The sequence below is a fragment of the Parambassis ranga genome, chromosome 8, assembly GCF_900634625.1.
Source record: "Parambassis ranga chromosome 8, fParRan2.1, whole genome shotgun sequence".
NCBI lineage: Eukaryota > Metazoa > Chordata > Actinopteri > Ambassidae > Parambassis > Parambassis ranga.
In genome coordinates, this window is record NC_041029.1 from 15,574,806 (window position 1) to 15,589,953 (window position 15,148).

General features: G+C 44.4%; 2 protein-coding genes across 3 annotated transcripts; one reads left to right on the forward strand and one right to left on the reverse strand.

Moving 5' to 3' along the window:
• Positions 1–1,524: 1,524 nt before the first annotated feature.
• Positions 1,525–7,629, forward strand: LOC114439464 (uncharacterized). The gene is made up of 13 exons (XM_028411405.1): positions 1,525–1,939; positions 2,051–2,206; positions 2,297–2,415; positions 2,690–2,861; positions 3,033–3,151; positions 3,589–4,864; positions 5,745–5,872; positions 5,969–6,060; positions 6,225–6,337; positions 6,457–6,637; positions 6,931–7,051; positions 7,166–7,232; positions 7,584–7,629. Exons 1-13 carry the CDS (start codon positions 1,549–1,551, stop codon positions 7,601–7,603), a joined length of 2,955 nt encoding a protein of 984 aa, XP_028267206.1. The 5' UTR covers positions 1,525–1,548; the 3' UTR covers positions 7,604–7,629.
• Positions 7,630–7,680: 51 nt separating this feature from the next.
• cd9r (CD9 molecule related) lies at positions 7,681–14,443 on the reverse strand. 2 transcript variants are annotated; one of them, XM_028411407.1, is made up of 9 exons: positions 14,303–14,443; positions 13,910–14,006; positions 12,985–13,090; positions 12,791–12,888; positions 11,141–11,215; positions 10,952–11,053; positions 10,331–10,426; positions 10,122–10,205; positions 7,681–9,335 (listed from the first exon to the last, which is right to left on the reverse strand). In XM_028411407.1, the coding sequence occupies exons 2-9, from the start codon at positions 13,973–13,975 to the stop codon at positions 9,144–9,146; spliced, it is 819 nt and encodes a 272-aa protein (XP_028267208.1). In that variant the 5' UTR covers positions 13,976–14,006; positions 14,303–14,443; the 3' UTR covers positions 7,681–9,143. The 2 variants fall into 2 exon arrangements, with proteins under 2 accessions (XP_028267208.1, XP_028267210.1); XM_028411409.1 differs by having other exon boundaries at positions 8,023–8,279.
• Between the last annotated feature and the right edge of the window lie 705 nt (positions 14,444–15,148).

The following is a 15,148-nucleotide window of genomic DNA, read 5'->3' on the forward strand; positions in this document are numbered from 1 at the left end:
TGTGCCCTGCTGGCTTCCTGCCTGTGGCTGGAATAGAAATCAGGCAGCAGCAGCTCCGGCTCAGGAGCGGCAGACATGTTGGGTACAGTAGACGTTTTGTCAGCTGTACTTATGAAAGCTACACAGCAGCACAGCTTCCAGTGGGGTGGGTATTGTGTGTGTGTGTGTGTGTGTGTCAGCTGTGGTGCCCTGGCCACCGTTTACATTCAAAAAAGAAAAAAAAGAATCTGTATATTTAGCCGAGGCAGCCTGTTTCCATGGTTACAGGCCAGGGGTTTTCATTCTTGATTCACTTCCTCACCCCGGGCGCTCTTTATTTTTTTTTTTTTCTTCCTCTACTTTTAGCTATTATTACTACATTTAACTCTATTTTCTCCTCACGTGATTGTCTCTGTCTTCGCGCTCCTCCCGTTTCCTGCTCAGTGCCACCCCTGCGTTTATGGCGCCCACACAAAGCCCTGTGCTCTTTCAGAATGAAATCCAGACATGCACACCGTACATGCTGCTCTGAGTCTAAAGAAAACAACTCCTGGCTGTAGCTAGGCAACTCCAAATATGAGTCATCTCGCTGCCGCGCCCATCATCAACTGATCAACACCCCCAGCAAACACACACACACACACACACACACACACCACATCTTTATGTGTAGTTGTCATTCATCAGTGCGGTTCATCTGATTCCTCACCACAATGAGTTAACCTTCTTTGTGGAAAGACTGGGAGTGAATTACCCGTCTGGCCTCAGGTGATATCACTCTGACCACTTGTGATGACATGACTGATAGCAGCTTAGCATGGTACACTACAGTAATTCACTGACATCAACTGCTAGATCACTTCACACTAGTTAACAATGACACACAAATACATCAACAACATACAGGGGTTACAAACTGAATTAATTTTCTTAACAATCTGAAAAAAAATTAAAAGGAGGGCAAAGGTCAAATGAAAATAAATCGGGATGGATGAGCACTTTCAGAATAAGAGCCTCAGTTGTATCTTGCTAAATAGGTTGTGTCTTCAATTCACTACCCACTGCTTCCCTCTACTGGACAGAGAACTGCACTTGCATTTAATCCTTAGATTGTAGTTTGTATAATGTACATGTTTACCGTTTTTGATGGGGGTGCATGTGTTAAATACTTTAAATAACTTGTCTTACATTAATATTATTGTATGTATTGTAACTCAATAATCAATAATGAATTATTGTCTGACAATAAAATTGTGAATTAAATATTCTATAAAACATTTTATTTTCTAGTCTTTATTTGCCACAGAACAGTCTTCTGTTTTTATTTTTTTTCATGTATGGTATGATTTTATTTTATTTTTGCTAACAGGCAGATCTGCAGTGTTAGCTTGCGAGTTAGCTTCGTGGTTAGCAGGTGCTCAATGACCCACTGCGCATGCGCACATTATTTGGGGCCCAATTAGCGCGCTCTGTGGCAGGTGTGTTGCCGGAAGTGTACAAATCGTGGCGCTGTCGTCCGCTCGTTCTCAGTGTTTTTGCTGCACAGAGAGAAAACTAGTACTTGGAGAAATGCGTATGAAACAAAAAGCGTACTGCGTCGGTGTTGTGTTCGTTTACACCATCACCGCAATAACTGCGCCGTCAGCGGGGCGACCCAATTATCAAACCGCGAAAAACGGTGACGATTTAACGACGAAAAGTGAAGCCGGGAAGCCGCTGCAGCTCAGCTCAAAGCCGGGAGGAGGAGGAGGAGGACTGAGAGGGTGTTCTGGAGGAAGGCCTGGACACAGAAAGAGAACCGAGTCCTCTTCTTTAGAGGGGATGTTTTCACCCAAAGCAAACTGTAGCAGAGGACAAGTTAAACATGTGGTCTACGGAAAGTTTTACATCACTGGTCATCGGAAGCCAAACACCTTAAATAAATCTATGACCGAGCACCGCTCAGACTCTGCTGCTTCAGGTGAGCTCACCTTGTTCCCTCTGACCCTCAGTGGGCGGCCTGCTTGCCCTCTGTACTGTATATAACATAGTGCGACAGTAAGTCTGGATTCTGTGCTGGTTTTTCCTCCAGTCCGGGCTCAGGGGGGTCAGGTGAGGGTCAGAGGTCAGCGACTCAGCGGCTCAGGGGAGCCCTGGCAGAAGCTGCAGCCTGTGGTGGAGTGTGGAGACCACGGCATGACCCTCACTGTGAGGAAGAGCCGGGCCGTGCGGCTGCAGCTGGACCGAGGTGACGCTTCAGCTCCTCCACATTTATTCTGTTTTTTTTTTGTTTGTTTGTTTCTGTAAACTCAGCTTTCGGTGTCTGTCTGTGCCTCAGTGAACGAGTCCTCGGTGCCCTTGTCCCAGCTGCCTCCTCAGTGTGGTTACTCTGTTCAGAAATCATGGAGAGACCTGAGTCTGATGGCTCGGTATGACGCCTGCCATGTCACCCAGGAGGTGCGGGCCTGTTTGTCATATTTGTGGTTTATTATTTACTTTCTCTGCCTGGTGTTGGAATGTGTGAAGTCTGTTTCCTTGTTAAGTTAAGATGAATCATTTCTACTAGAATGACTCAGTGCGGTCTGGAGCCATCTTGACATGATGCTTAGGGGCTTTCAGAGAGCGCTGACTCATGTTTCTAATGAAAAACGCTTGTTTTTTTTAACATAGACGAGTCACCTTCATGTTTCAGCTCAGTGCCATGAAATGATGTTAACATGTGTTTGTTCAGGGTGAGACCTACGTGCTGCCTCTGCTGTGGAGGGGAATTCTGGCCAAGATGTCCTGTCCGGTCTCACAGACGGAGCCTCAGGCGTTGGGCCCGTCCTCCCTTTGCTGCTCCCCGGATGGGATGACGATCAAACTGCAGGGGCTGTCTGCTCTAGAGGAGCTGAGTGTAGCTGGTGAATTTAACTTTTCTTTGTTATTTTCAGATCCTACAACTTTACGTGTCTGACTTTTCCTAACTTTTTTGACTTTATTCCTAACATTTTTCTCCAAATTCTGACTGTTTGCTCTGTAGTCTTGCCTTTGTAAATCAAATATGAAGCTACTTTATTCATGTTTTACTACAGTCAGAGGAGAGTGGACGACAGTGACACAGCTGGTGGAGCAGTGCAGCTACACGTTGGACAGACGGGACGCACAGACCGTCATCGCTGCTCCCTTTATAACGTGCGGCATCACAGTCAAGGTGAATCTCATATTTTCTTTTAAGGAGACGGATTTTCTCACAGCTCACGATGAAACCTGTGTAAGAGCCATGTTTGAGTAATTGTAAATAGGCATCAGAGGCATTAGGGGGCGCTAAAGGGGTGGTGCCTGTGGCAGTGCCACAGGCTGCCACGGGTGATTTAAGTGGGGAAAATTAAAGCATCTGGTGCTGATGAATGGGGAAGCAAACAGTTTTTTGACTGTATGAAGATTGCTTTGTGAACGGTATTATTTTGTTGTTATGAAGTTGAAACTTTAATTTATTTAATCTGAGTCAAGAGTTAATAAACCGATATTATTTTACGGCAAGATAGAATCCCGTTTCATTCATTCAAATACACGTCAAACAAACATTGGGCATCAGCCGGTAGCTGCATGTATTGGACGTAGTAGCTACAACCTGTCTTTTTGTTTCAGGATGGAAAACACACGCTTTCTCTCCAGTTAGGCGAGAACGTCTTCACTTTGGCCTGTCCCGTCTCCCCCTCCGAGGAACAGCCCACTACCCATCAGCCTCTGGGTGACAGCCCTCCGCATCAAACGACAAACCCTGTGCTTGTGTCCCTGGAGCCTCTCCTTTGGCATCCACCTTTTTACTTGGCTCCGCCTTACTATCCCCACCCTACCTATCACCATAGTTACGTTACTGCAGAGTCTGCAGGTAGTCTGCATCCTCTCCTTCCTGTTGGTTCTCAGCCAGGCTATTGGGATCAATACTCCCACCACATTCCTGAGAGGGAGCAGGTGTACCCAGATAAAAATCCAAATCAACAAACTCCTCTCATCGACCTCTCTGAGAGGCACATCGCTGCTCCTACAGGCTTTCCAGCACAGGCTGAATCCACTCAGTTCAAACCTCTGAGCCAGGACTTCAGTCCTTACTACCACTACTACCACTACTACCACCACCCTAAAATCCCTCTTCCTGGCACACATCTTGACCCAGACCCAGGTCCGGATGATTCTGGAGAACTCTCAGAACAGCCTCAGAGCCAGTTTTCTGCCCTTCATCCTCACAGCCTCCCAGCACATCCTGCTTTTCCCTCTCCCCTGCATGCATCTTATCCTTACTTCTATTACTTTCCACATGCTGTTCAGGGAGAAACTAAAAAACAAGAACTGCTACACCCAGATAGGGCTGCACAAACTGATTTGTCCAGTCTCCACAAACGCCCTCGATCACCTGTGCCTTCAGTCCACAGCACCAATCCCAACTTAAATGGGCCAAATACAGATGTTAACAGTGAAGGGTTTTTGTCGGACGCTGTCAAATCAGAAACTGCTCCTCGTCCTGAGCGACCATCTCCCTCAACCCCACCGTTCATCTATGAACCTCATCCTTACCAGAACTACTTCCAGCCTTATTCTGAAGGTTGTCTTTGCGCTGACAAGCATGCATCTCCCTCTCCAGCTCGGCATCAAACTGCTGCTCCACCCACAGAATCAACGTATGGGAGTCAAAATGGACCTCCTGACTACCGTTATTACCACCTCCACCAGCCTACAGGCAGTCGGGTAGAAGGAGAATCTGAACCTCAGCTTCCCTCAGGAGGAGAGGGGCGGTTTGCCCATGGAGCTGAGACACAATATCCCAGCATGCCTCTGCATGACTTTTATCCTTATTATATTTCTCCATGGCATCTGCATGATCCATTTAGAAGAGACGATGAGAAGCCGGATGCTGAAACAAAAGGTATGTGGTGAAATTGAATAAAATTATTGATATTTTTTTTTTCAGATTAAAGAAAACGGTGGTGTCACCACCAGGGGGCAGACAAAACCCTGACAGGCAATAGATCAGGCTGTAACCTGACACCTGCATGGCTGCATTAAGTGATACTAGCCTGACAAGTTTTCCTCTGTTTGTTTGCTTTGCCTTGCCCTGTGGCTTTGGATCTGTGTCAGATATTCACTGTGGATTATTATCACTCCCACAAGAATGACAAGCATCAATTTACTGGGATGGAAAGATTTTAAGACTTTCACTACTTTCCATAAATATTTAGGCTTCAGTGGGATCAAAGCAACATGCTAGGAGTGAATGGGAGTAGAAAACCCAGCAGGGCTATTTTTCAACTTCTGCATGCACCGACTTCTACTCTTCTGTGTTGAAGTCGGCGTCATAGTGTGAGACCATCACCTTGATGCAGACCTCACTGATCTGGAGACTCTGTCTGTTTCCACTGTTTGGATTGTTCTCTGCTCTCTGGTTGGAGGTGGTGGACCCAAGTCTGATCCATGGTTACAGACTGCTGCAGAAATCTCTCAGGATCCTGCTCAGAAATGACAGATTGTCTCTGGATCTGCTCATCAGGCCCACAGGGAGCTGACAGCTCAGTCATTTGGAGTTTGTTGTGGACAGAGTGCTGGAGGTTTCCCAGCTATGCGCCGATGTGTTGCTGTGTTATTTGTCAGGCTCTGTCCTGTAGTGACGTCTCTGTGCTGTAAACTCACAGATTTAAACTGTAACATAAACTGCATCACTCTTCTCCCTGTCACTAACAACACATGGATGACCGTGTGTGTCTGTGAGCTTGCAGACTGTTCATTGTAGCAGTATTATGTCTCTGCAGTGTCTGACTCTGTGTTGGGTCCTCCAGTTCAGTCCTCTGGTGACAGTAATGTGCCCTGCATGCAGCGGCAGCAGCTGACCTCTGATGTTGACATCCTCATCGTTCCTTTGGACGGAATAAACAATGACGTAAGACAGACTTCTCTGTATCACCTCGTGTAGATGCAGCATCAGTGAAATGTGTTGTTCATCAGAGGGAGGTGTGTGTGATTCATGTTTTCTTAGCTGTCTTGTCAGACGGCTGTTAATGCTTTGGAGGTTGAGGGTATCCATCCCCAACAAGATGGTGAATCTGCACATGAGAGCTCTCGTGCTGGGTATGTCGCTCCTGTTTACAGGCTTTTATACCTTTACAACAGAGCATGATGTTATATGAGTGTCACCATGCCATAGTTTGCTTTAAAACCTGTCCCAAAAAAGTTAAAACATCATCTTCATCTTTAATCTGACAGCAGTAAGAGCTCAGTGTGTCTCTCTACAGGTTGGTGAAAGAATCTAGTTCTTCCTCAGATTCTCCAGACCAGACGGATCAACCTCCTCATCCTCAGATTCAACCGAAACCCATCACTCTGCACCTAAAGATCGCCACCGGTGGTTTATGCTGTTCCCTGTCACATAATGACTTATCAGCCTGTTGACATTCTTATCACGTGTTTAAAATCAACATGTTGACCTTGGCTAAACAGAAAACAGTACGTTCTTTTTCCTGATAGATGAGTCCTTCAGCAGCTTCCACCCTGAGCCTCACCTGCCCCTCAGCCTCGCGCAGGGCAGAACTTTGTATGTGGAGGTGGGCCTGCTGGACCCTCCTGAGCCAAACCTGCTGCTGCTGGTTCGCTCCTGCTGGGCTTACACTGGAAGTCCATACGGCAGCTGGGCGCTTGTTTATGACGGGTACGTTTACACTGAGATAAGAGGGAAAACATGCAGCTAGATGATTTTGTTTGTGTGCCAGGATGGTTTAACTGTGGAGCCAAGACTGCACAAAGGTCAATGACGTGCATGTGCTCAGCCTTGTTTTTCAGTTAACCCGATATAGAATCACTGCAAAGGTTAACAAGCGTCTGCATAATCACAGTCACACTGTATGTGCACATGAGGGGAGCAGGAGAACTTATCAACCATTCCTTAAAAAACTAAACGTATGTGTATCCGTGGTAAAGAACACGCCCTCTTGTGTTTTTCAGCTGCCTGAGTCAGAGTGTTTCGCAGCTGCTTCCTTCCCCAAACTCCCACCACATCCGGAGGATCAGAGTTTCCAGCTTCCTGTCTTTTTTTCCCTACACGGCTCCACCAGAGGATCCAGAGGTACCTCCCGCTGAGCACAGTTTACCTTTTCTGAAGTGTTGGCTTCATGTAGCATGGAGCATGAACTGTAACAATCATGATAATAATGATAACAGTTTCGTTTCTCCCTCTCAGATCTACTTCCTATGCCTGGTGGCAGTTTGCTCTGCTGCAGATAATGACTGCGTGATAAGCTGCAAAGGTAAGATCATACTACTACAATTAGAGGATAGTTATGATGATATGCTGATAGTTTTATCTCTGTACAAACATGCATACATACCTAACACTTTGTTTTGGCCTCACTCGTGGTTAGAAAAATATCTCCATGGACCTGCTGCTCCCTCAGCTTTAGAAATATGAATAAACACTCAGCATGTGGTTGATCTGCCCACCCTGCCTTAGTTCCACCTGTTTAGATGAGCCTCACACCTTAAACACACCCATAGCTGCTGCGTGTTCTTTACTGTACGCTCTACCCGCTGCAGCTTTAAGCACATATATGCTTTTATTTACAAAAACAAACATCACACCAATCTTTTTGTCCTCACAGGTCCAAATATTGATGTTTGAGCTCTGAAATAAAGACACTGTCACACAACTGCAACTGTTTTTTGGGTATTTCATTTAAAAAAACACACAAGTGCAACCCCTTTTTAAATATTTATTTCTAAAACTCTGAGCTTAACAATTATAATGCAGTGAAAACAGTCGGTACTACAGAGAGGGAAAAGAAGCACTTCAAGGCATTTAGCTTTTAACAGGCACAACAATGTGAAGGAATTAACTTTGTATTAATAGCAATGTGTGTTTCTCTGTACCAAACCAGCACTTAGAAATGGAACTAAAAGACATTTCACTCTAAATTACTATTCACAAAATTAAAAGGAATGTTTTAAACTATAGCAAAGCACAAAGGCCTCTACTGTACCAGTGTAAAAAAACAGTGTAAAAAACAATCATCCCTTTCAAATAAAATGGCTGACATAATGGAGAGAGTGACCATAAAGCTTTAATGTTTTAAAGACAAAAGTCATCCCTACAAAAATGATTTTTAGTTGAAGGGTTGCAAAAATGTAACTGAACACAGATATGGTTCTAAATGGTCTCTAAACACTGGTGTGTTGGTTGAGTCTCCAGCGTTGTGACGCTCCTTTTCTTAGTACACGGTGGTGTAGTGCGCGGTGATGTTCTGGTGGAGTCTCTTGAGCTGTTTCAGGAGGATGGTGGAGCAGACCAAGGCAGTGATCTGTCATGCAGAACCAGAGGAAGGGGGTGGGGGGGGGGGGGGGGGGAAGAGCAGGGATGGGACAAAGAGCTGAGCAGTGAACAACTTGCTTCCTCCTCCTCATCACCTCCAGGATTACACCAGCCTCAGCATGAGTTGGTGTGAACAGAGTGTGTCTGCACGCAGCCATACAGAGGCTGGTGTGGAGCAGAGCTCCTCAGTGCAGGAAACATCTGACCCTGTTGGTGTTATCCACCACACACACACACACACACCAAGACAATGACCCGGGGGTGGGTTTTTTTTTGGTATTTTTTCCATGCGGTCATCTACATTGTTCTGTTCCGCAACTTAACAGTTTGTCTCCACATGACTGCATGATCATTATTGTAAACCATGTTTTGTTGATTGTAGTCAATCCATAACTGGACAGTGCAGTCTTTTATTTGCTATTCATTAGATCTGACAATTATGTTTCATTGTGGCGAAGGATATTCCCACATCTGCTCTAATAAAGCCTATTATGATGCCAAGTATCTATCAAAATACATCCCATGCCATGAACCAAATAACAACTAAAAGAAAATGACCTTTTCTCTTTGAGATTATGAAAACAAAACTTGCTATAACAGAATGAATTGGGACAGCATGAAAAAAAAATGGTGGGTGACATGTTTGGGGTGTAGTGCATGATTTCGTCTTTGATCAAAAGGGGGAAGACTTCACGTCAAACTTATTTGTCGAAATATCCGAATAAACAGCCTGACTGTTTTTGTTGAGTGGTTTAAATAGCCGTCTTCAATGTGTGTAGGGTGGATGTTTCCTTGCTGTGAGAAGCAGGTGGGAAAATACAAGACAGTATTATAGTTGGTATGAGAAGCGCTATTAAGCCTGAGGCACAGGGACGTTGGCCACAGTGAGAGGGGTGAAGACCACCGGGTCCAGGTATGGGTGCTGCTCAGCTGGCGGAAGGTTAGCAAGAGTGGGTGTGGACGTAGTCAGGAAAATGTACTGAGCAGAAGCAGCGGCCTGGCGGAGCTTTTTATTGAGCGTTGTGCTGCAAATCAGCGCTATGAGCTTTTAGGAAGCAATAATCAGAAAGGGGAAGGAAGGAGTAAATAAAGAAAGGCAGGGGGTAGACAGAGGGGTGCAGAGTGGTCAGATCATGGTCTGTAACTCATGCACAACAAAAGCAGAAGAATATAAGCAGTCTCACTGTATGCTGGGTACTCGTATATACAGTCATACAAACAGCAGCAGAATAATTCATTTAAATGCAAAGTTAATTATTCTGATTTAAATTGAGTCATTTATTTAAAGCATTGAAGCATGGTTGCCAACTCTGTGCCACAGAACACACCTCACGCCAGATACTCGTCTTATTTTCTCAGACATTTGTTCGACTTTTTGTCATTATTATTAGTGTACAATCTTCTGATGTGTTTTGCGAGGTCATGGTGATCTCACCAAATCGCTCCGTCCAGCCGTTCTGTCTGGTTGACAGCTCTGGGGAGGGCAGATAATGGTTTGCTAGCATTGCCAATAAATGCTAATAATGCTGCTGAGGGTAGCAGCTGTAGAGTGCAGCAGGAATGAGTTTAAACAGCTCATCTGCAGCACCACTCTACAGAAAACACAGGAATGCACTGACATTTTAGCACCTGTGGTTTCCTCTTCTGGGGCTTTTTGAATGGGCGTTTTGGTGAACGCAAACTTTGCCTCGTGTGACATTTTTTTCTCTAAAACAGACATCTTTCTTAGAAGGCCAGCACACCACAATCAGTAGAAATGGCCCCCAGTCTCCCTCCTGTAAACACTTGTTGGCAACCCTGCTGTAAGCAAAGAAATCTGTAGCATTTTTACCAAAAGAGCTGCGGTTCCGAGGAAGATGCCCATCACCAGAGGCGCTCTTCTCTCGAAGATGTTGGCGATGGTTGTAGGACAGCTCTGTCCAAAGAAAGAAAAAACTCTATCTCATCGTGCAGTTCAGGTTCCTTTCGTAGTACTAATGCCTGGAGTAATCCCTCCAGTCAAAAAAAACCACACTCTACCTCAACATCTCTGACACTTACCGGCATAGCAATGTTCTCCCAGAAGCCGTCTGGTTTGGGGCAGGTTTCTTTGACGACCTCAACGAGCGAAACCCCTGTTAATCCACAGCAGTGAAGCTGTAGACAGATTAAAACAAATTAACCCAGCAATCCTCATATTCCACATTTAACATCATCACTTAAAATTTCATAACACCTCACCTTTCAGCCATGCTTCCTGTCTACTATCTGAAGCTAGCCAGCTCAACAAATAGGCTACCAGATTTACACTAAGCCTGATTTAACTGATTTGTCTGTTTACAACAATATTTAAATGACACAATAAAATCGAGCTAGAAACTTTGGAAAAAATGTCAGATATCATTTATTACTGACCAACTACAGCGAGTTACCTCACTAGACATGAGCATAAAGAAAGTTGGCTGGGATTATGCCAGCTCTAATGTGTGTTAGCAGGTAAGCCGGCACTTTATACTGCACCACGCCCTGCATTGTTGGCTACATGCTGCAGACAGTGCACAAATAAGCAAGCTGTTGAGTCACTGCACCCTCTGCCTGATTAACCCTGTGATGTCACCACCAAAAAAATAAAGATTAAAAGGGAGCGTTTTGAAAGATAAACTGGAAACTGTTCATTCTCACCAGTTCGTGGACGGATTTCAGAGTGAGGCCGATGGCTGGGTCTCCACTCTTCACATACAGCATGTAAATGGTGGTGTAGAACTCTGCAATTTGCAATCCAACCTTTAAAAATAAATAACATAACATAAAGAGGCATGTTTACATTTATTCGATTGAACTGTGTTGTGATCTTTTTTTTTTCCTCCTCACCGCGTCGCTTCTGGAATAAGCCACAGCACCAAAACCGATCTCAGCTCCGGCCATGACGGCCACAAGGCAGGAGAACTGCAGGGACACGGAGGAGATCCATTAAAGAAGCAGAAGCATCCATCTCCTTCCAATGCTGTACATCATGCTGGGCATTGTATTCATTCATAGGAGCCATAGTGAAGTTTATTGCCTTGTTAGACTTTCGGAGTCTGAGTTACAGCACAAACGCCCCCTCAGTCCTTTGTTACATTATGTAACAGTTAAAGAATGCATTTCAACTGCCCCACAACAACACATCAGATACAACTGGAGACAGAAAATCATATAGCAGAGAAAGGACTTGTGTTTTTTAAGGATTTTTACATTTACTTTCTGCATAAATCTACAAAGAGCACGAAGAGTGAAGACAAGAAGAACTTAAGTACAAAAATCCAACGATTCAAAGATCAGAAGCAGAGCAGCCAGTCACTACGGGCTCTCCTTACATTCCTCCCTGTGTGTGGCTGACTGAATGCAAACGATCCCAAGAAGTCATGCTTATGTTGTAATACACAGTCTATTAAAGGTAGGACTAGGAGGAGTGATTGATATGTTCAGGTCTCAATGAAGAAGGAGGGGAAAGGATGTAGAAAGTCTGAAGTCAGTAACTGTGCTCAAGGTCCTGTCACTGAACAATAATATGCAATCTCCTCCTGGGATTAAGAAAGTTTTTCTGATTCTGAATATCCAGTAAGGACATGGTGACCTCACTAGAAGAGGGAGTTCCTTCTACCAGCATGGTAAAGACTGGAAGTTGACCACCAACATGAAAGGCCAGTCAGGAGACAAGATCCATGACCTGAGCTAATGAGGCAGCGACATGGTGTCACAGAGAGAGAAGTGACCGAGCGGTCGGCTCCCTGTGGGCCTGATGAGAAGATCCAGAGACAATCTGTCATTTCTGAGGAGGATCCTAAGAGATTTCTGCAGCAGTCTGTAACCATGGAGACTTGGGTCCACCACCTCCAACCAGAGAGCAGAGGACAATCCAAACAGTGGAAAGAGAAATGTTGGTGTGATTTTTTTCTCACTATCTGTTACAGACCTCACGTCCACCACCATCCAACACCGGTTCACCTGACCTACACCCTCACACTGACACCTCTTCAACAGGATGGGGGAGGAGCTCTGTGGTCGTCATTTTGACAGCTCTGTTGCTGTGGAAACTTTGTGGATATGTGTGCTTTACAACTAAGTCTGCAGGGACTGTGCTTCTAGAACTGACTCCTTCTGCTGGACAGAAACATATTGATCATCCATAACTGACTATATTAACAGTGTAGGAGACCAATTGCAGCTTGTAAGTGTTTTTTGGTTGTTGATTGAAGAACTATGAAGAATTATATAAGGGTCTTTGTTCTGTTCTTGGGCTTCATTCACTCGTGAGCAGCTGAATCACATCGCCTTGTCCGACTATCACCATGAACTCTACAGTAGTTACATGAGCACAGAGAGAGATGTGGCGCCTCTCCTGTCAATTTGCATTTTGATCTGATAAACACAGGGTTGAATTTGTTTTTTTGTGCATCCATTGTGTCAGCCAGGTTGCGTAATCACCCAACAGGAAACGACTTGTTTGCAGCTCTACTGCATGAAGTAAAGTAGTCTCACCACTTGCAGAGCACATCTCTTCTCGTTGCAGGCGCCGTAGTCTCCAAACGACACCACGATCAGCATCAGTACACCCAACGCTATCAGCACAGTCACACCTGGTGGGAAACAAGAGGAGGCACACCTGTCATCAGCACGGTGACACGGTTTCCTTTTTTTTATGGAAAAACTGTACAAGAAGAATCTGCACTGACCCACGACAAATGCACTTGAGTTGAATTCTTGTATCTGGAAGATTAGTCTGGTGCTACCACTGAATCTCAACCACAGGCCGAGTCCCAGGAAGGCAAACCCCACCACCTGCCCAGCCACAGAAAAAATAAGACGTTAAGCCACAGTTTCACATCTTCTTTAGGTTTTTAATATGACACCCCTCGTGTGGTCGACACCCCCCCCCCCCCCCACACACACACATAGTGAGTGAGTGTAGCTGCTGCCTGTGATAAACTGCTGCTGTTCATCAGAAATGAAACCACAAATGAAACCACCCAAGTGCTTTCAGCATAACATGTGGCAACTGTGTTTTTTTTCTGGTTTCCTCCTAAAGACTGAGCCCATGTTAGAAATAAATCTGTGATTAAACTCCCGAGATTAGGTTAAAATAACAAATGAATATACACACAATGTAACTTTTTTTCTAAATAAGATTTTTTTTTTAGATTAAACCCTGAATAAATCTGAGAATTCTGAGCGTAAAGAATGGGTATATTTATATAGGAAACAGAATTCTGACTTCTGATCCTGCAATCAAGCTAGTTTCCTCCAAAATTCTGGGATTAAATATGATTTTTTTAGTTACTTAGTCTGGATTGTGGGGTCAAACACAGAATTTAACTCTGATTTCTGAATTTAATCATTCTGACTTTTCTTACACAAAATTCTCACATGAAACATTACTTTCGGCTGTATTTTCTGCTCTAAATCTGGGATTAAACATTAAATGATGACATTTTTTCCCTCAAACTCAAATTTCTAATTTGTCTTTACATAATCCCTACATGTAACCTCAGAATTCAGACAAATTCTGGGATTAAATTCTGTTTCTGACTTCTTTAATCCTTTGCATATGTCATAACGTGTTGATCACACTTTGAATGATATGTTCTTCTCCAGACTTACCGCAAAGATGATGTTGAAAATGATGAGGAAATACTTGCAGACGAGGCCACATCCATCCACAGCCATGGTGAGCGGCGCTTTGTAGAGCTGTGCAGGTCTGTGAAGTGCAGAAAGTCAGCGTGTGTCCGTCAGGCCTGTCTGTTCCGGCATTTACACGCGTTTAATCCAAACACACACACACACACACGACCTGACACGTTCGTTCATACAGTCATTCCAGCGGTGAAATCCACATTCATGAAAACGCACCACGTTTAAACAGGTTTAACCTCGAGCAATTGATTGCAGCCTACTATTTTAAAACCTATAAATAGCTGAAAGTTGACCCATCATGCCCTCAATAAAAAAAAAAAAAAAAAATAAAGATTGCTGTGCAATCAAACTAATAATTACCTGAATGTGTAAAGAGGGTTAAATTGTTCGTCCGCTGCAAACAGCAACACATCCAGAGCTCCTCACTGCTGCTGCTGCGTGCTCGGCTCTTCAACAGCCTGGATGTGCGTCAGTCTCCGCCTCTTTGGTCTCGCTCCGGCTTTTCATTGGCTGAAAGGTTTGACTGGCAGGAAGTAACACCTATGAGCAGAGAAGGGGGGTTACGCAAACACACACAGATAGAAGTTATATCAGAACATGAAACCTTTGGAAACGAAACCTAAGGAAGTGAAGGCAGGCCGCAGGCTTACCGTCACATTTTAACCATTTGTGTGCAGTGATTCAAGAACTAATGTGTTTCCAAGCTTATTGAAGCAGCTATTATATGATTATTAATGTAACTTACACACACAGAGAGTAACGGGAGGCTGCTTATCGTACAGAAACTGTATCACAACGTGACAGTGAACAGGCTTTATTCTAAAGAAGCTGTAAATGAAAATGAAACAAAGGACAAGAAGTGTGGTCTGTCCCCCACCCCCACCCCCTCGTGCCACACACACACACACACACACAGATCAAACAGGCCACTCACACGTCATTGTCTTATCATTTGTGTGAGTGTGAGTGTGTGTGTGTGTCAATGACAATTAGTAATGTTTCTCTTTAAAAATGACTTGTCATCTTTTTTTATTGTCCAAACATATCCGGTGTGACCAATGTTGGATTTTTTTGGACTGAAAAAATATGTCAGACATTATTCTATATGCATAGTGACACACTGAGCTCCTGATTGCATCATAGCAGCCGCCTTAAAATACATCCCTGTAACAAAGGATGTATAAACTGGATCCATCACAGCCCAAC

What these genes read in the sequence shown, in the direction of transcription:
- LOC114439464 (XM_028411405.1), top strand. Translation starts at nt 1,549, where the DNA reads ATGCGTATGAAACAAAAAGCGTACTGCGTCGGTGTTGTGTTCGTTTAC. An exon ending in CTCAGACTCTGCTGCTTCAG is followed by an intron (nt 1,940 to 2,050) that starts GTGAGCTCACCT and finishes TTTTTCCTCCAG; the next exon opens with TCCGGGCTCAGGGGGGTCAG. An exon ending in GCGGCTGCAGCTGGACCGAG is followed by an intron (nt 2,207 to 2,296) that starts GTGACGCTTCAG and finishes TCTGTGCCTCAG; the next exon opens with TGAACGAGTCCTCGGTGCCC.
- cd9r (XM_028411407.1), bottom strand. Translation starts at nt 13,975, where the DNA reads ATGGCTGTGGATGGATGTGGCCTCGTCTGCAAGTATTTCCTCATCATT. An exon ending in CTCAAGTGCATTTGTCGTGG is followed by an intron (nt 12,889 to 12,984) that starts GTCAGTGCAGAT and finishes GTTTCCCACCAG; the next exon opens with GTGTGACTGTGCTGATAGCG. An exon ending in CTTATTCCAGAAGCGACGCG is followed by an intron (nt 11,054 to 11,140) that starts GTGAGGAGGAAA and finishes TTATTTTTAAAG; the next exon opens with GTTGGATTGCAAATTGCAGA.